This window comes from Hyaena hyaena, unplaced genomic scaffold (genome assembly GCF_003009895.1).
Source record: "Hyaena hyaena isolate Hyena2069 unplaced genomic scaffold, ASM300989v1 scaffold_4, whole genome shotgun sequence".
NCBI lineage: Eukaryota > Metazoa > Chordata > Mammalia > Carnivora > Hyaenidae > Hyaena > Hyaena hyaena.
The window spans coordinates 6015661-6035578 of NW_024080636.1; the positions used below are offsets into that span (position 1 = coordinate 6015661).

General features: G+C 54.2%; 1 protein-coding gene across 4 annotated transcripts; it reads left to right on the forward strand.

Annotated features, from left to right (window-relative positions):
* On the forward strand, positions 1-19482 carry GTSE1 (G2 and S-phase expressed 1). Of its 4 annotated transcripts, XM_039237153.1 has the most exons (12): positions 1-68; positions 411-508; positions 7182-7239; positions 7351-7945; positions 9894-10064; positions 10694-10820; positions 12365-12748; positions 16118-16190; positions 16982-17221; positions 18068-18254; positions 18657-18869; positions 19307-19482. In XM_039237153.1, exons 2-12 carry the CDS (start codon positions 490-492, stop codon positions 19388-19390), a joined length of 2151 nt encoding a protein of 716 aa, XP_039093084.1. In that variant the 5' UTR covers positions 1-68; positions 411-489; the 3' UTR covers positions 19391-19482. The 4 variants fall into 4 exon arrangements, with proteins under 4 accessions (XP_039093084.1, XP_039093101.1, XP_039093093.1 ...); XM_039237170.1 differs by lacking the exon at positions 1-68 and having other exon boundaries at positions 229-508; positions 12365-12505; XM_039237162.1 differs by lacking the exon at positions 1-68 and having other exon boundaries at positions 229-508; positions 7351-7909.
* The last annotated feature ends 436 nt before the right edge of the window (positions 19483-19918 follow it).

Genomic DNA, 19918 nt, shown 5'->3' on the forward strand with positions numbered 1-19918 from the left:
GCCGCGCTCGCCGCGCCGCGTTTAAATTCCGGGCGGAGGTGCGGCTGCCGGGCGTCGCCGCCGCTCGGGTGAGGGGCGGGGAGGCTCGGGCGGTGGCGTCTCCTCGCGCGTTCCCTCGGGGCTGCCGAGGGCCCCCACCACCGGTCCGGCCCGAGAGCCGGGGATTCCGGTGACCCCGGCCGCGGTGTGCAGGCCCGATCGGGCCCCCGGAGCTCCCGGCCTGGGGGGCGGCGCGGAGGGTCTCGGGCTGTAGCTCAGGTGGCCCCCGGCCGCCATTGCCCTTCCTGGCCCGGCCGCGGGCCCCTCGCTTCCTGCGCCCCAGGCGGTGCTGCAGGGGGGCGGAGGGGCCGGAGGTACGGGGAGCCCGGGCCCCGACGCTTGCTCACCTGCTGGCCCCGCCCTCCCCGCAGTGACTTCCTGACAGCCCTCGCCTTGGAAGGAGGACACGCCGGCGACCGACGCGCCTCCAGCCAGTCGGGAGAGGCAGGGATGGAGGTTCCCGAGGATGGTAGGTCCTTGTGGCCGCAGCGCCGCCCGGCAGGGAGCTCCGCGAGGATGCGGGTGGCGTTCCCGCTTCTGTGAGAACGGAGGCCTTCGTTTAGTCGGCTCTGTGCCAGTGAGGCTCCCGGCCCCTGTCTTCATGGGGTTGGCGTCCATCCAGCTTCTTTTATTTTTCCGTTTTCTGCAGCCGCGTCCCCTGTCCCCCCGCCCAGCTTTAGATTCCCATCTAGTACCGGGGTTTCTCTCCAGTGTCACTCGCTGTGTGTACCCAGCGCCCAGAACACCGCCTGGCACTTCGTAGGCACACACACCTGTGCGAGGGAATTCGATGCGTTCTTTCCGTGTATGGCCCGGTTTCTGTTTGCCAAGGTGTGTTTGGAATCTTGGCAGCTTTCCTCTCTGGCTCTGTCCCCGCCTGGTTCCAGCATCAGGGGTGAGAATGCAGCCTCGCAGAGTGCGGGAAGGGCTGCACCCTCCTTTTCTCTTAAAGCATCTTGACAGCCCGTATCCTTTGTTCCTGACGCACAGGGATGGGGCAGGTAGAAGGGGTACCCCGGTCACTTCTGTTTTCCTGAAACCCTGTTAAGGACTTTGCCCCTCTCCTCACTAATTCATTGGGTCTAGAAAGGGATTTGCCGCTGCAGCCCCTTCTCCTCCCTTTCAGATACCAGTCCCTTCCCTGTGCGTGTAGAATCCCCATTGCGGCTCCTGGGGACGCCTCCTGTATCACCCTCTCCCCGTAGCCTCACCTTGTGCCTTTCTGTTCATCCGCTTGTGCTCGTCATTGACACAGATATGTTCTGTTCCGTGACTTGTCCCGGTATCCTCCACTCCCTCTCAGAGCCCGCCTTCCAGAGCTTTCTCTGTTTGTTCTGCTGTTTTCCCGCGTTCTTCACCTCCTGCCGACCCCGGGTTCCCACTGCTCTGTTTAAGCTGCTCTCATCAGTTACAACATACGTGTTGCCAAATCTGTTGTCACTTTTTTGTTCTTGTTTAATCAACCTTTCGATGACATTTGACCTCTCCTTCTGGAAACTTCCTTCTCACTTGGCTTCCAAGGCAGCCTTGGTTTTCCTTCCGCCTCTCTGGCTGGTTTATCCATCTCTTCTAGGCTCCTCTTCCTGAACTGTCTTCTGAAGCTGATCGTACCCAGGACCTGGTCTCTGGGGTTTCTTTGTATCCACACCCCAGGGTTCTGAGACACTCCCTTGGCTTTAAACCCCATCTGCAGGGCACCTGGGTTGGCTCAGTTGGTTAAGTGTCCAACTCTTTTGTTTGTTTGTTTTTATTGTTTATTTATTTTTGAGAGACTGAGAGAGACAGAGCATGAGCAGGGGAGGGGCAGAGAGAGAGGGAGACAGATTCCAAAGCAGGCTCCAGGCTCCGAGATGCCAGCACAAAGCCTGACGCGGGGCTCAAACCCACAAACTGTGAGATCATGACCTGAGCCGAAGTCGGGCGCTTAACCGACTGAGCCGCTCACGTGCCCCTACAACTCTAGATTTCGGTTCAAGTGATGATCTCACCATCTCGTGGGCTCAAGCCCCGTGTTGGGCTCTGTCTGTCCCTCCCCTGCTTGCGCTGTCTCTGTCTCTCAAAATAAATAATAAATAAACTTAAAAAAAAAAAAAAGCCATTTTCTTTCTAGTGGTGCCTGCCTTTTGTCTTGGGTGCAGCCTCTCCTCTGAGCTCTGGGCTGTGTATCCACCTGCCTATTTGGGGTCGTCACCTGTCCTGCACTTCATACTCAGTGTGTCCCCCCCCCCCGATTCGTAGGCTGCTCTCTGTCCTCTGGTGAAAGGAAACGGCCCCTCCACTTACTTAGCTGTCTAAGTTGTGAAGGGGCCATGTTTGTTCAGTCATCATTTGCTGTGATTTCCACCTTCCGAATATATTTTGGATCCATCTACCTCTTTCTCCCTCCGCCCAGATGCCGCCACGTGTGCCTCCAGCCATGTTAACTCACCTTCACCCACCTGGACATTTTGCACTTTGGCCAATGTGTGCCTTTGTGATTTCAGGAGGTGCTGCCTTCCTTTCTCATCCACTCTACATAGCAGCCAGCGTAACCTTTTTAAAAAACACCAGTTAGACTCGGCAATGAGAAGGAATGGCATCTGGCCATGTGTAGCAACGTGGATGGAACTTGAGGGTGTTATGCTGAGCGAAATAAGTCAGGCAGAGAAAGACAGATACCATATCTTTGCACATATAGGTGGATTAGGAGGAACTTAACGGAGGACCGTGGGGGAGGAGAAGGGGAAATGGTGGGGGAGAGGAAGAGAGGCAAACCATGAGAGACTCTTGAATGCTGAGAACAAACTGAAGAAGATGGGGGAGGGGGGGTGATGGGCATGGAGGAGGGCACTTGTGGGGATGAGCACTGGGGGTTATATGGAAACCAACTTGACAATAAACTTTAAGGAAAAATAAATAAATAAATTAGTTTGCAAGAATTGCTGATTGATAGCAGAGAAAACGAGAATTTACTAATAAGACTTCAACTAAAACCTTTGCAGAACTGGTTGATGGGACTGGAGAAGAAAATGAGTAATTTAATAGGTATAGCCAACAACAGTGCACTTCTTCAATATAAATCTAAATAGCTTTTTGAAGTACCTTTTTCAGCTATGACAGCTATTAAAATGTGATATCCAAATAAGCTAAACTTAGTACCAGATCTTCAAATCATTATATCACAAGATATTAAACCAGGATTTTAAAAAAGTAATGAATTACCGAGTAATAAAGCATCAAATGAAAAAACAATAAATATAAAAACACCAGTTAGATCATAACTCTTACGCTTAAAACCTTCAGTTTTTCCTGTCGCGCTCTGGAGGAAATGGGAGCTCCTTGCCTGGGCTCACAAGCCCTCCAGGGTCTGACCCAGCCTGCCTCCACCTCCTGCAGCTGCCCCTCCGAAGGCCATTGATGTCTTTGGTCTGTTTGATCTTCCAGAGCTAATCTGGGCAAGAGGAAACCAGTGTGTGTATACACTGTCAGCCGACTGCCGTCTTTCCCTAGCAGATGGGGCCCTGTGCTGCACCCCGGTTTGGGCATCTCATTTATCTTGATCTTTGTAAGTCAGCACACTCGGGGTTCCCATTCTCTTTTGTAGTGGGCTGTCTGGGGGTGGGGGGTGCTGTAATTTCTCCCATCTGCTGTGGGTGCACATTAGTTAGTTTGTGTCCAGTGTCGCTTTTGATCCGACGTGACTGCCTGTGGGTTGCCTGCTGGGCCGGGGGGACACCTGCTCTTTGTAGGTGCTGCCGGGGGACTCAGGAGGGCCCTGCCAAGGGACACCTTCCCCAGCACTCTATGAATTACCCACAGCCTTGCCCGCACAGCACCAGACTTTTTGATTTTTGACAACCTGATGGGTGAAAACTGGAATCTCAGGATTATTTTGATTTTATTTCATCAGTCATTTTCTCTGTTCGTGTCCTCTGTCAGTTCTCCCATTACGTGACTGGGTGTTTCCTTAGCCGTCTATAGACCCTGTTCCTCAAGAGCCCTTCGTGATGTGAGCTGCAAATACTTCTTCCCCTGCTGCTTGTTTCTTTAGCTCTGCTCATGGTGGTCTCTGCCGTACAGGGTTTTAAAAGTGTATTTTAGAGGAGCGCCTGGGGGGCTCAGTCCGTTGAGCATCTGACTTCGGCTCAGGTGATGATCTCTCGGCTCGTGAGTTCGAGCTCCGCGTCGGGCTCTGTGCTGACAGCTCAGAACCTGGAGCTGCTTCTGATTCTGTGTCTCCCTCTCTCTCTGCCCCTCCTCTGCTCACACTCTGTCTCTCTCTCAAAAGTAAATAAACGTTGAAAAAAACATTAAAAAGTTAAAAATTGTTTTTTAGATACTGTACTATCAGTCTTGTATTTTACGGCTTCCGCGTTGGTGTCATAGTTAGACCTCCTCACTCCAGGTTATAAAATAATTTCCTCATGGTTTCTTCTTAGTCCTTTTATACATATTTTCCTCTAAGGGAAATACCATTTATTGAATACTCCATTTCCTCCTTTTACTTGGTGTGCCACTTTTATCATCTTCTGAGATGTCCTTACTGGAATCTTGCGTGTTTCCTGTTGGGTTTGTTCATACGTATTGTGTGGGTTTTGCTGCTAACGTAGGTCTTTGCGGTGAGGTCTTTTCTTCCATCGTGTCTTCGAATTGTTCTTTGTAGGTGTGAACGCCGTAGATGGCCGTGCGATGATTTTGTCCTCAGCCACCTCCTTACGTCCTTTCACTACTCGTAACAGTTACTCATGTGATTTTTCTGGTGTCTGTAATCTTAGCACCTGTGCCCTGTGGTATTTCTGCCTCCAGATTCTTGCCTTTTTCCGTGTTAGTGTATCCGGATCTGTGTCAGGAACTGTGACAGCAGACATCTGCTCCATCTGCCTGGCTTTCCTGGAATTTCCCCCTTAGATTTCCATTGACCCCCATGCTGGCTTGCGGGTTAATTTACATAGAGATGGCAGTTTCTGGTGCTGTTTATCTGTATTTCTGCTCTTTTCTTTTTTCCTCCTTTCTACTTTTTTTTATTCCCCTTCCTCCTGGGTACATGATAGAATTGTACTTGGCCGCCCACTTGAGGCAGGGTTCAGCTCAGGGGACTGGAACGGCAGCCAGTGAAATGGGAATGTGGCTTGTGTGTGTGTTACTTCCGGGCCTTTGAGAACTGGTTTGGGATTTGCTCTTTCCCTTCTTCGACACCAAGACCAGGCTCGCCAGGCCCCTGGGTTGTGCAGAGAGGAGGGCGGGGAGCAGGGCCACGCCCACCCTCAGCAGGATTGAGGCTGAGACTTGGGGGTGGTCGTATCAGCGTGGGTTAACCTGTCCTGACCGATCACATGTACCTGCTCCTGACTGTGGAAGGGGGGCTTCCGATGGGATTTCATTAAATCCCAGTTTGGCTTTGGGCTCCTGACAGATGCTTCCTCGTAGGTAACACATATCCGGTATGTATCTATGTCTTTTTAGGAAGAGCTTTTAAAGTCAACAAAGCAATTTTTTCAAGTGTCTTGTTCGCATAGATGGCTGTGACCCATGACTTTCCTTTTAGATCCAGTAATAGAACCATTATGTTACCAGATTGCGTGAAGTTGAACCATCCTACCATACTCAAGTCCTGAAACGAACTTTGCTTGGTCACGATCTGTTTTTCTTCTTCTCTTGATGTGTCGGTGGATTCTGTTAGCTAATATTCCTATTCAGGATTTTTATGTTAGGAGCCTGGTCTGTGGCTCTCTTTCTGAACTAACTTTAAAGGCTTTTGGTATGGTTATACCTGCTTCATAGAAGTGAGTTGAAAGGTTTCTTTTTTCTATCCTGGGGAGCAGTATAGTTTTGGGATGATCTATTGAAAGACATGACAGAATTATTCTGTGAAACTGTCTGGGACTTGGGTTCTCTTGAGGAGAATAGCCCTTGAATAAATCAGTGCAGTTATTTTGTGGTAATTGAACTGTTAAGATCTTTTCCCTTCCTTCTGGAGTCCGTTTTAGAAATAAATCAAGTGATTTAAATACAAAAAATAAACTCTGCTTTCTAGAAAAATGATCCATTTCAGCCAGGTTCTTAGGTTTATGTGTGGAGCAGACTAGCTTATGAATCTTTTCATTTCCTCTCTGATTATTTCCCATTATATCTTTTGTGCATTTGTGCTTTCTACCTTTTCTTTGATTGGGTAATTAAGAATAATTAGAGTGACTAACTAGGATCTAATTAGGATATTAGCATATGTTAAACTTTTATGGTTTTAATAAGTATGCTGCATTGTTTATTAGGATCAAATAAGATGTGATTTGTGAAAGTGCTGTATAAACTTTACACGGTGGAAATACCCGTTCAGAGCATTTCGATAATTATTTGCCAAGCGTCCAGGCCCCCCGCTGGACATGAGGGGATTTGGGAGAGCGGGCGACATTTGCTGTCTTGGAGGAGCTCACGGTCTAGTTGGGGCCCCAGGAGGGTGAAGGGACATCTACAGAACAGCAGGGCTAGTGCAGGGACAGAGGTCAGGTCAAGGTGATATAGGAGTGGGGGAAACTGAGGGGAGCAGGGGTGGGTGGGATGTTCGAGCTGGGGGAGGGAGAAGTTGCCTGAGGCTTGTTGGAGAGAGCAGGCTTACAGGCAGGGCTGGTGGAGGTACTGTGGGGGTACGGAGCCATGGGGGGTACAGAGTGCCCCTTCTGGGGGCAAGGCGGGCTCTGAGAAGAGATGGGAGTCAGCAGTATGGAGGCGCGACTGCGCATGTGAATAGTATTGAATTTGATTTTGAAAGAGCAGTAGGCGTTCAGTTCCATAGCTGTAAGGGAGGAATCTAATTCTAGGAGACCTGAAGCAGGTGGCCTTTTGAAAATGCTCTAACCTGAAAACGGCTTACCTACTCTAGAAAAGCTAGTTCAATGACTTGGTGAATGCATTTGAGATTAGACCTAAGAGATAAGGACTTAGACTTTTGGAGCAGCTTAGCAAATACGCAGTGGCTGATGCTATTTTAAAAAGAAACCGAAAAAGCCAAGATAATCTTGTGACGAGGTGACTGTGAGAATCATGATAAGGCACACTTTGGGGGGTGAAATGTTGTCATTGTTTTTATAGCTGTAGACACCGGTAATGTTTTCTCTTTATCAAGCCCAGCCCTCAGATAACATGGGACTTTCTCTCCACAGGCACAGGCGTGCTTCTCTTGGCTGATGAAAAGTTTGACTTTGATCTCTCATTGTCTTCTTTAAGGTAAACAGATGAGTTTTCTTCCCTTGCCTTGGGCTTAACCACGTTTCTGTAAAGTCTTCCATTTCACGGCCAGTGTCATTAATGATCCATGATCCATTTATTTTAAAACAGTGGAAATGAAGATGATGAAGTCTTCTTCGGACCTGTCGGGCATAAGGAAAGATGCGTTGCTGCCAGTTTAGAATTAAATCACCATGTGTCCGAAGAACCTCTTCCAGCCTTGGAAAGTCACCTCACCTGGAGCCCTCCCACCGGGGAGAAATTTGTGGAAGTGTACAAGGAGGCTCACTTGCTGGCCTTACAGATTGAAAGCAAAAGCAAAAACAGGGCAGCCCTAGCAGCCAGGCCTGAAGACCTTTGGAGCCAGGGCGTGGAGAGATTCATACAGGAATCAAAATTAAAAATAAACCTGTTTGAGAAAGAGATGGAACTGAAGAAGAGCCCCAGGTCACTGAAGAGGGAGACGTATTACCTGTCGGACAGCCCCCTGAGGGCACCACCCAGCCAGACCCCCTTGGGCGGGGTCCCGGCCCAGGCCAGCCAAGCCCTGACGCAGGGACTGTCGCATTCGCCTCGCCTGCCGGTGGACCCCAGTATTGCTCCCCCTCCGAACCAGGCAGGGCCCCAGAAGAAGGTCACCAGCCACTGGGTTCGGCCCCGAGCTCCATCGGTGAGAGGGAGAAACATCCAGGCGGCCGCGGAGCAGGTAGACGCGTCCACGTGCCAGAAGGCCTGTCTGTGGGGCTGGGCGCTCCCTTGCCCTTAGCCCTCTCGGGTTATGGCTCTAGAGGAAGCCGTTGTGGCGAGAAACTCGGAGACGTAGCTGCGATGAGGGCTGGGAGCGTAGGAAGGGCAAGTGGAAGAGGCGCAGCAGCAGCTGCACGGGGAGCTGGGCTTGGGGAGCGCGTGGACGCGGGCGGGGCTGCCTTCCCGCTGGGCTGACTTAGGCACACCCCTTCCTGAATGCCACTGCACGTTTTGTTTCTTTACAGCTTTGGGTTTTCTGCTCCTTAGGGGTTTCATCTGCATTAACAAGCAGCTTCAAAACTTCCCCTCCCGGAACAGCCAGTAGCCAGCTCCGGCCCCCTTACCCGTGATTTTGTTTACATCGTGCTCCTCCAGGAATGAAACGGGGGAGCCGTCCCGGGCAGTGCTAGCGGATGGGCAGGTCTTTGGGGTGCGGTCAGCCCTTGGAGGTTTGCGGGGCAGGGCGCTCGGGTGGGAGAAGGGGAGGGTCACACCACCAGGCTTGGCTGAGCCAGCCTCACTCAGGGGAGGGGGTCCTGCCCCGAGGAGAGGTGGCAGGTCAGAGCCCAACATCCGCTTCTCAGCTCTGCTCTGGACCTGGGCCCGGGCCTCAGCTCTCTGAACCGGTTACTGAGATGCTCTGTGGGGTTGTGACAAGTCTGGGTCCCTGCAGAGCCGCCGTTGAGGGCCCGAGAGCGCCTCCCCCTCCGGGCACATCTTCCGGACCGTGCAGCTCCCTGCTCTCAGGGCCCAGAACTGATCCGAGCTAAAGGCCCTTGTGCGTGGACAGAGGCGGCGTGCTGGCCATCACCTCCCCTAAGTAGCGGGGCCGGCGTCCCTTGTGTCACACAGACTCCTCCTGCCGGAGCCCATTTGGATGCAGATTTCCAAAGTGATGTCCCTGGAGTGAGAGGGACACAGGTCTTCTACGTCATATGTGGCCCCGGGCACGGATTTCTGTGTGTAACAAGCACGTGGGCTGGACTCAGGCAATAAAGAAGTGCAGTATTAGTGCATGTAGGACATGGATGATCCCAGAAGGCAGCCAGACACCAAAGGTCACCTGCCGTACGATCCTATTTACGTGAGGGACCACAGTAGGTGGATTGTATTGGGGGGGCGTGTAGGTGAGCCAGTGTTCACGCGGGCAGGCAGAGGGACTCGGACAACAGGGACAACAAGAATGGTCTAAAATTAATTACACTAACGCTGGCCGTACAGCTCTGAGTGTGCGACAAACCGCTGACCCTGCACACTTTCAGTTGGCGAGCTTCTGTTATGTGGGGTAGGTCTCAAGTCTTAAAATGCTGTAAAGGGAAAGAAAGTGATTGTTTCGTTGCTCTGACCGTATGAGCTGCTGCTGCTTCTCATTAGCGCCCCTTGTTACAAGGGGTTATTTATATCATAAGCAGGGTTAGGAGTGCCCTCCTACCCTACGTCAGAAATGTATTCTTTGTTTGACTCTGCTCTCCAAAGAAAAATGGCTCTCAGCACCCTTCCAAGAAGATTCGTTGCAACTGAGTGGCGCCTCTGGTGGAGGAAATGACCTTTTAGTGAGCGATTCCTTTCCATATGGCATTTACAATTTTTTGTCACTAGAATCAGTTTTGTCATTACCGTCTTTAAATAAGAATCCTGATTATGGAATAGCTTTAGACGGTCTCCTGTAACGATCTGTCTTAGTATTATTTTGCTGTTTTTAACGAGGAGGCAAATGCCACCATCATTTTTGTCCGTGGTAATTCGGTGGAGGAAGCGAACTGCTGTGCTCGCCTCGATCCAGCTGATGAACTGAGCGTGTACGGACAGCATCGGGGACACAGCCGGTGCTCGAAATCGAAGCCGTGGTGCCTCTGCACATCGTCCGAGGCCAGACACTTCTCTCATTTCAAATTATAATTTTTCAGCCTATGAAAAGGATCCCAGCCAGCCCCTCCAGCGCGAGGAACCTAAACGAGACAGAGTCCCATGGGGACGTGCCCCCTGACAAACCCAGCGCTGCCCGGGAGGGCGCTGGCTTGCTAGCTGGGGGCGGCCACTCGGTCCAGGGCAAGCGGTCGCTCCCTGTCCCCAACAAGGTGGGTGTGCTGGGGAGCGAGGGGAATAGAGGGTCGCTTTGTGGATGCTGTAAGTGCCTCTGACTGAAGTCAAGTTGAAGAAGGGTGAAAATGGGATCCGTGAGAGGCAGCTTGCAGTGATGCAGAGAACAGCCCAGGCGTGCGCGGGGCTCCGTGGCCGGGGTCAGGTGTTAGAATCTGGGCCCCACAGATAAGGACTCTGCGCTGGGGTCAGAGCCCCAACATCTGCATTCTAGCAAGTTCCCCACGTTTCTCATGCAGGGCTTTGAAGAGCACACTTGAGAAGTACTGCTTGGCCTTTTACTTTACATTTAAGATGATAATTATTCAGTTATTAAAAATTATTTTTGGGGGGTGTCTGGGTGGCTCAGCCTGTTAAGTGGGCTACATTGCTCAGGTCATGATCTCATGGTTCATGAGCTGGAGCCCCATGTCGGACTCTCTGCTGTCAGCGAGGAGCCGCTTCGGATCCTCATCCCCCTCTCGCTCTGCTCCTCCCCTGCTTACTTTCTCTCTCTCTCTCAAAAATAAACATAAAAAAATATTATTTTTAAATCCTGTTTTTGCATAAAAAAAGTAATGGGTAGATAAAATCTTTGATGGCTCTGTTTTTTAATATTTCCTTTCAGTTGGGGCTGAAGAAGACCCTGTTAAAAGCACGCGGCTGTGCTGGCGGTCTTTCTCGGAAGTCGTCTTCCTCGGGGTCTGGGTCGGGTGGGATTGCCGGCGTGTGCGCCTCTCCCGCCGCCCGCAGAGGTAAGCTGGCCAGGGTCTCCTGCCTGGACGCCAGGTCTAGCAGTCTAGCGAGGCAAGGCCTTGAATGCCGTCTGACCCTCTGGGACTGTTTGCGCAGGGCCAGTACACTCTGCCAAAGGTTCTGGAGGGTTCGCTGTGGTCCAGGGCAGGGGACCTTGTGTCGGGCCCCTGCCCTCACGGGGTTTAACCTCCTCTGAGAAGGGACACACCCAGGCCAGCGGTTTTCATTTGGGTCGTACCAGCCATCCCAAAGCTGGTGGACGCTCCACGTTCCCTTGACACACAAGGAAGCCGAGACCAGCCTGCCCCCGCTGACATGTAATCACACACAGGTTTTAAAAATAGGACTGTTCCGGATAACTTAGGGCACGTGACCCTTTTAAACTGCTTTTTTAAACCCCTGACCCAAACCCGCCTCTGGCTCCCTCCAAGCTTCGCAGGCCGAGGGTGCCATCTGGTGGTAAAGGGGAGAAGCCCTGGTGCGCTGTCGGATTCTCTTCCACGTGTGTTTGCCATGCAGGCATGTGTGTGTTGTCCGACTGCAAAATGTGACCTCTGGGTTTAGACTGATGTGACCTGGAGTCCCCACTGCCAGGTGGTGGTGAAGAGGACTTCAGTTGTTTCTGGAACCAGACAGACCTCAGGACTGAGCCACTCCAGCGGTGCTCTCCCGGGCATGAGAAGGAGTGTATGGCCCACAGCCAGTGTTTGGGGAAAGGAAGTTCTGTCACCTTAGAGGTTGTGAGGCCTGAGTGGCCGCAGGGGTGCAGGGTGCAGGCACTGTTGCACTGAGCGCTGCATTCCTACCTGCTGGAGGTTGAGCCGGATTGAATGGGCCTGGCGGTGTGTATTTCTGCATCATACACACTGGGGAGGCTGGTCACGCAGGACGGTGAGGGGGGAGCGCCGTGTCACTGTTGTGCACTGAACGGTACATGCTGTGGCGTCCGCCTTCCCCTTCCAGGTTTTCTTTGGGAGCTCAGCAGGCTGACTTCTGCCCGGGGCCAATTGGCACCTGAGAGCCTGCTTTATCCTCTTTTGGTTTTAAATGGCTCTCAGGATTGATGTGACCCAGTCTCCTTGGGATTTGAAGGACCCACCAGTCATGGATGCACCTTCTCCCTCCCGCTGGTCCCTCCCCACCTCCCTGCCCAGAGGCATGACCGGACTGTCCACTTCTGTCCACTCAGCCAGTGTAGATGTCTGCTGTTGACATCATGAAGACGGGAGAATTCATGTACACTTACATGCATCCTGGTCATTGTGTCTGGAGTTAGGACCTTACGCTAGGCTACGCCACGAGCAGCCTGGCTTGTCCTAGTTGAGGATGGAACCTGATGGGCGTACGGGATATGCTCACAGGTCCTGTGTTTCTCTTATATGGAGATCATGCCATAAGACAGAAGTAAGTTTTCTTCACTTAAAGACGCTTTAAGGTAGACACGCTAAAGACGGCGTACCTTGTATGTGTTTGTTAAATAACTTCATAATTTAGAAATAACCTAAGCCTCAGCAATAACCAGATTGCATGTCTCCTCTTCCAGCTAAATCAAGTGAACCTGCAAGTCCTCCTGCAAAGAGCAGTTCCCCGCCCGTGTCACGCACCAGCCAGTCAGGCAGAGTGGGACCCGCCGTGTCTCAGCAGTCCCTGCAGGCAGGCCCTGGGGGCGCATCCTGCAGGCAGAGTAAGCGGGCCTCGGTGGCGGAGGTGACGGGGGAGCTGGCCCAGGAGCCCACTCTCGCGGCTCTCGCCCAAGCCTGGACTCCAGAACAGGGAGGCCTGGGGCTGAGCTCTCGTTCCAGCCGGTCACCGCTGCCCCAGTGGAATACAGCCGGGAGCGTGCGAGGGCGTGACTCCCAGCGATCCTTCGGGACGAAGGCGATGCCCACCCCTATGAGTCACTTTAAGGTCCCCAGGTTTTCTACTGGTAAGGAAGGGGGCATTTTCTATATGTTCTTAGATTTTTTTTTTTAAACGCTCATCCATTTTTTAGGGGAGAGAGAGTGTGCACAAGCAGGGAAGGGGCAGAGAGAGGGAGACACAGAATCCAAAGCAGGCTCCAGGCTCTGAGCTGTCAGCAGGCTCGAACTCATGAACCTCAAGATCATGACCTGAGCTGAAGTTGGATGCTAAACCAACAGCCACCTGGCGTTCCATGTATGTTTTTCAAGGGCTGAACAGATTCTACTTAGTTTTCAAAAAAGTATTTGGTGATGGTGGTGTTTGGCTTTCTGTTAAAGTACTTTATTTATTTGTTTTTAATGTTTATTTTTGAGAGAGAAAGAGCACAAGCTGGGGATGGCGGTGGAGAGAGAGAGAGAGAGAGAATATCTGAAGTAGGCTCCAGGCTCTGAGCTGTTAGCACAGAGCCTGACATGGGGCTCGAACTCAGGAATTGAGGTCACAACCTAAACTGAAGTCAGATGCTTAACCAACTGAGTGACACAGGCACCCCTATTAAAGCACTTTAATTGTGTTCTAGCACCTTCTAGCTTGCATGATTTTGGATGATCACTCAGTGGAGTTCCCGTCCTACTTTCTTCCCCTCTGTCACAGCACTGCTCCTGGCCTGCTCTTAGGAACTCCTCTTTTTTTCTTATTTTTAGCATTTTGATTATTATGAATTTTGAAGTGGCTTTTTGAGGGTTTATCCTTCTTGGGGTTTCCTGAGTTGCTTTGATCTGTGGGTTGATATTTCTAATTCATTCTGGAAAAAAAACTTGGCTCTTATTTCTTCAGATTCTGTTTTCTTGCTTCCCCTAGTTACAGGGACCCTAATTGCAGGTGTTCTAGACCTCTCGATGTGTCCTGTAGGTCACAGAGGCCCTGGGTTTCCCCACCTTTTCTTGTGTGTCCGTGTTGATGGCCCTAATGTCCTGTCTTCACGCTCACCTGTCTTTCTCTGCGGTGTGTTTAATCCATAGTTCTGCCCATTCAGTTAATTTTTCCTTTCTGACATTATAGCTTCCCCATCTTTGTCCTTATAATGTTTATTTAAATTCTTGAACGCATTTATGATGGTTATTTTACACTCTGTTTTTTCTAATGCTGCCTTCCTGGTCATTTTGGGGTCCGTTTCTAGTTACTGACTTTTTTCCTGATCACAAACACATTTTCCTGCCTCTTCACATGTAATCGTTGTTTAATTTTTTGGGCAGTACAGTTTAAAAATTTTGGAATATCTGCATTTTGTTGTCTTGCTGTAAGGAGTAGAACCTTGCCTGGGCAGGCATTTAAATTTTTTTTTAATGTTTTATTTATTTCTGAGAGAGAGAGAAAGTGAGCAGGGGAGGGTCAGAGAGAGAGGGAGACACAGAATCTGAAGCAGGCTCCAGGCTCTGAGCTGGCTGTCAGCACAGAGCCCAATGTGGGGCTCGAACCCACGGACCGTGAGATCATGACCTGAGCTGCAGTTGGATGTTTAACCAACTGAGCCACCCAGGTGCCCCAGGGCAGGCATTTAAATCGCAGGTCAACTTGATCCTTCTGAGGATTCTTTTAAAGCTTCGATGGGGCAGGTCTTGAGGGCCTGTACCCTCGGAAGCGGGCAGCCTGCTACTGACATGTGCCTGCCCAGTCCCTGCCAGATGTGCTGCGTGTACCCGAGGTCCCCACTCTGGTAGGTGGGACGTGGGCGTTTCCCAGCCCCGTGCGAACAGTGGCCGTTGCTCCCAGTGGCTGTCCTCACCTTGGCCTTTTGGAGTCTCCCTCTGCATGTGTATTTCCTCTGCAGTGGGGGTCCCGGGCCCCCTCCCCATCTGTGCCTCCGCCTCTCTGGTCGGGCCCCTCAGCCTGCCCAGCCGGGAGTGACCCCGGTGTGACATCTGGCGGGTAGTAGGTGGGTGCTTGGTCGAGGTAGGTTAATCCGAGAAACCCACATAAAGTGGGAAGTCGTACAGAACTGGCTTAAGGGAGAGGATAGTTGTAGCTTCGCTCGAGCAGCTGTGCTTTCTGGGCAGCATAAGTGTCTTGAAGTCCTCCGTGCTGCCAGCCAGGACAGGTGGCCTTCACTGCCCCAAACCCTTTTGAGGCCCCAGCCCTCCTCTGTCTTGCTTTGCCGTGACCGGTTCTCTCCCTCCTGCCCTCGTGCACTGTCCTCCCCGGCGGCACGAGCGTGGGCTGGGCGAAGGGGAGCACGTCCCCACCGTGTGTGCCGCCCTCGTCCCCTCGCTCAGGCCGCAGCCATGTGGCCGTGCTTCCCTGGCAGGGTGCTGGGACGTGCTGTCCTCGACCCGCTCAGCTTTCTTACTGAGGAGCCAGTGGGGATTGAACAGACACCAGCAATCTCAGCCAACCTCAGTGAGTGAGGGGTCACGGGAGAGGAAGACTGAGGCAGCCAGGGGCCAGTGCAGGGGTGCTGCAGGAGAGGGTTTGAGGCAGGGAGTCATGGCCTCCAGCAGATCCCTCCTCCGAGGGACGAACAGGCCCTCGGGGGCAAGAATGGCAGCTGGGAGCCCAGCGGTGATGTGGACGGGAGGTCATGGGGCATGGTGGAGCACACGGCAGTGTGAGAGGGGACACAGAAGCCACCCAGAGGCCTCCGCGGGGCACCCGAGTACTGCGTCCCGCGACCGGGGGTCAGGGGAGGGCTGGAGGGAGAGCTGCCTGGGCGGAGCCCGCTGGCCAGCTTCAACCTTTTGAATTTGGGGTGCAGCACCTCAGGGCGGTGCTGGGGGCCGTGCTGAGCCGGTGGTGGAAGCTATGAGTTTGGGTCCCCTGGGAGCAGTCAGCCCCGGAGATAAAATTGAGGTTTCCAGGGCAGGGGGTTCAGCGTGTCGGCAGAAAGCGGGGCGCGGGGTGTCCACGGGGCGGGGCGTGGGGTGGGCTCGGCAGCGGTGGCCTCCTTGCTTCTTGGACGCCCGAAGCCATGGCTGCCTTCCCTCCAAATGCATGGTCACCCGCCGATGTGTCACCTTGTACCAGTCCCAGTGCCCGTCGGCTGCTGCCCTCGGCTGCCCTTTGTGTGCCCCTGATGACACCTCACACTCCTCTGAAATCGGTTTCTCTTTTCTTCACGGTGTCAGGGACAGGGCTGTCCGTGAACACGGTTCCTCATTCACCCTGGGCCAGACTGTGCCCGTGACCTGAGTGCCGGCGGGGCCGCGGGGAGCCCCCATGCGGTGGAACACACAGCCCTACGACCGTAGCAGCCTGCTCCCTCTGGCCGAGAGCACTGTGGTCGTGACACAGCTGTCCTCGTAGAGCAGACCCGGGGACAGTAGGGACAGCGCCCTGCGGCGGGTTTGTCACTTGATGCAGGTTTGACTGACGGCACCCACTTCCTCTCTCGCCTCAGGTGAGCCCACAGATAGTGCAATGCCCAAGTCCATCCGAGCACAGAGGCCGCACTCCTGCACGTCAGCAGGAAGGTGAGTTGTCTGCTTCCTTTGATTTTACTTTTTTTTTAATGTGTGTTTACTTTTTAAAAATTTCTTATCGTTTATATATTGTTGAGACAGAGACAGGATATGAGCGAGGGAGGGGCAGAGAGAGAAGGAGACACAGAATCCGAAGCAGCTCCAGGCTCTGAGCTGTCAGCACAGAGCCAGATGCGGGGCTTGAACCCACAAAGTGGGAGATCGTGACCTGAGCTGAGGTTGGATCCTTAACCACTGAGCCCCCAGGCGCTCCTCGGCTTATTTAAAATCGCAGTTGACCCCACACAGACCGCCCTTGTCAGTAGCCGCAAAACAGACGGACAGGCAGGACTCACTGGCAGTCACGGCCACACGTACCGCCGGGCTGGAAGGTGGGACGCGGGAGAACTAAGCCGTGGGTGCCCGGATTTACCCCCGTGTGCTCACGTGGGGTCAGGTGGCCTGAGCACTGGGAATGAGTGAACACGCAGTGCCGGCCACCCATGTGCACGCGAGCCCGGGCCGCCCTCGCCGTGGTCCTGGGCTTCCTCGGGGAAGTGCCTACGCCGTCCGAGGCGACTTGTAGATGCCTCCCACGCGGCGCGGTCGCGTGGCACCGCCCGGAGACACGGGGTTGCCCAGGGTGCCGGCGGCAGCCCCGCCTCCCCAGAGCCGACCTGTGGCCGCTCCGCCGGCCGGAGGCTCTTCTGAGATCACAGGCCTTTGTCCCGTGTTAGCGAACTGGGGGAGTCGGATCTTCTCTCTGCTTCTGTCTGCTGAAGCCTCTCGTCTGGTCCTTCCAGGGGGGCCGCCCCCAGCACCCCTGCCGGGAGCTCCTCCGGGGCCGCCTCACCAAGACTTGGAGGCGGCGTGAGGACGCCCGTGAGGACGAGGCGCTTGCCGGCCTGGCCCACGCCTGCCGGCCGCCGGCTCTCCAGCCTTCCGCGGGCGACCCCCGCAGCCGTGCCCGGGGCTCTGGCCTCTCGCCCGTGTGCGTCTGCTCGGAGGCCTTCCTCTGAACTCCGGGAAAAGTCTGCTGCGAGGTAAGAGGTGAAGGCCACGGCCGCAGAGGCCTGTTGGTGGCTCTCCAAAGTGACGGAGGGCACTCGCTTGCTCTGCCACCTCGTTCCCACCGCGCGTCCTGTCCCCCGGCTGGGCTGAAGGGCCGGGCAAGCAGGGACCGTGACGCTGGGCCACGGGCTCTCTGGGAGGAGGAAGGTGCACCCCATCGCAGCTCTGGGGTCTGGGGGGGGTTGCGGCTGGGCCCCCAGGAGAGCCCCGCAGTCCTGCCGCTGGCGTCTTGGCCAGGGGTGACCCCGACTCGCTAGGGCGTCTGTTCCACCCTCCTCTCCTGCCTCCCTTGCCCCCGTCACTTTGCGCCAGCCGCTCTGCCCCCTCACCGCATGGCGGACCCTCCTGACCTGGCCACGCTCTCCGTCTGGGGTGCGCTGTGCCTCCACGATTGAAGCCCATGTTCAGGGGCCAACCTCGGGGACCTTTCCGGAAAGCCCTGCCTCCCCACCCGGTCACTCTCCTCCGTTATCCTGCCTGATTTTGATCAGAGCATTTCTCTCCTCCCTCCCTGAACGTGGAGTGAGTACGTCTCTGTCCACTTCGCAGACTGAAGGAAAGGGAGCAAAACGGCCTGTGTGGGCAGCAGGCCGGTAAACTTTTAGAGGCGAAAGGACCTCAGAGGCCGTTTGGTCCTTTTACTGTATTCACGAGGAATTTGGAGGCTGGAAGGGACTCACGGTCAGAGCTGTGGCGATGGAGCTGGAGCCGCAGCTGGCGCGCTCGGCCCTGTGTGACACGTCTCCTCCAGGGACGAGCCCAGCCCCACAAGCCAGCACCGACAGTCCCTCGTGAGTCCTCCCTTCCTCTCCCAGCAGGGCCGCGCCAGCCAGGGCGAGCAGCAGCCTGGCCGCCTCCCGACGCGGGTCCTGTTCCCCTCCGTCAGCCGTGCCTCAGGCGCTCAGCTTTTCTCCAGAGAAGAGTGACTCGGCGGTTCCGGAAAGTATCAGCGCCGACGTGGTGCTGGGGGCGGCCCAGCCACCTGCAGACGCGCCCCCTCGGGAGGTACCGTGTTCGCCCGCACCACGGACTCTGCGCCCAGGCCACGTGCTCACTCAGCACAGCGGTCCGGCCTCTGCGGGGCTTCATCCGTTGTCCCCGGGCCTCCAGGGCCAGAGGGAGGGAGTCAGGACCTCCGGCCTCACCCCTGCCCCTGTGTGCCGCCAGAAGACGGGCAGTAGGAAGCAGGGTGGCAGTGAGAGAGGCCGGCGGGCTCCCCGGTGTGGGCCGTTGGCCAGAGGGCGGCAGACGGGGTTGGGGGGCCCTGTGGGGGCAGCCGAGGAGGAGAGAACGCCACCTGCCAGTACGGGCGCACCACAGCTAAAGGCCCCCGCCCGTCCTTGGGTTTCCTGTTTGCTCAACATGGACAAAAATGCCAGAATTGCCTTTAAACCTGTTCTTGTCTAGGCTATTCTCGTGGATCTCAGCCTGGATCAACTTGCCATCACCCCAAAAGCCCAAAGCCCAGCCCCTTTCGACCTCCCTCTCATCGACCTGTGTGACACTCCAGAGGCCAGCGCGGCCCCGAGATCTGACAGCAGGCCCCTCAGTGACCTGCTGCTCAACACTCCGGACACCAACAGAGGCGCCGCGTCCAAGCCCGTCCACGAGGTGGCGCAGGTGAGCAGCAGGAGTTGCCGCGTGGGACTTGGCTGCGCGTGGGGGTGGGGGGTCTCAGTTCTGGACTTGGTCCTCCTCCCAGGGCACACGCGGTGACCCTGAGAGCGGCCACTGCGGTCTCGAAAGTGACGTGTCTCGGCGCACCCCAGTGGTGGCACGAGCTTAGGATGCGGCCAGTCGTGCTGCGGGACCTTGCCTGGCGGCCCAGCTCTCCGAGGGCAGGGGCCCAGGTGCCAACTCCCGGGGCCCCCAGGGCCTGATGTGTGTGACGTGGGGGCACACGTGTTTCTTCCCTGTGGCCTCTTCTCCTTCCGGCTTCTTAGACGTGCTGGCTGCAGTTTCAGTGTCTGAGCCACGGCGGAGTGGGGGGAGGGGGGCACGCAGGCCGGAGGGTCAGTGTGGCCGGTCATCCACCCCCTGTCGCTTCTGTCTTGCAGCTGATAGACTTGACTTCTCCTCTGATCCAGCTGAGTCCCGAGGCTGACAAGGAGAATGTGGATTCGCCACTTCTCAAGTTCTGAGGAGAATGACCCTTCCCATTTTACTCTGTTAAAAGAACTGTCAGTCTTACAGTGGTTTTCAACCCATAGAAATAAATTTTAGGAGCCATTGTTTTGGGGGGAAAAAAGCCAATAACCCTAAGTAAAGGTCCCGGCCTGAGCTCACCGCTGCCCCGTGCGCTGTGCTGGAGAACAGAGTTGAAGTCCCTCTGGGTGAATAATTTTGTGTCTTTTGTGTGTAAAATAGCAAGTAACTATTTTTAAATTGTTTGCATGAAAAGGTAAATATTCTAGGTTTAAATTAAATTGGAAAATAAATGAAAATGTATTAAAGCATAGTTTGATTTTTAAGGTTATCTTGATTTTTAAGCACCGATAACTATTTTTGTCACTAAGCAGTATGCAAGATTTATGTTATTCAAACTGTTTTCACAAGTGATTTTGTTTTAGAAGTTCATTTATGTATTTTGAGAAAGAGAAAGCATGAGCATGGGGGGGGCAGAGAGAGGATCCCAAGCAGGTTCTGAGTGACCAGCTTCAGGGTCTGAC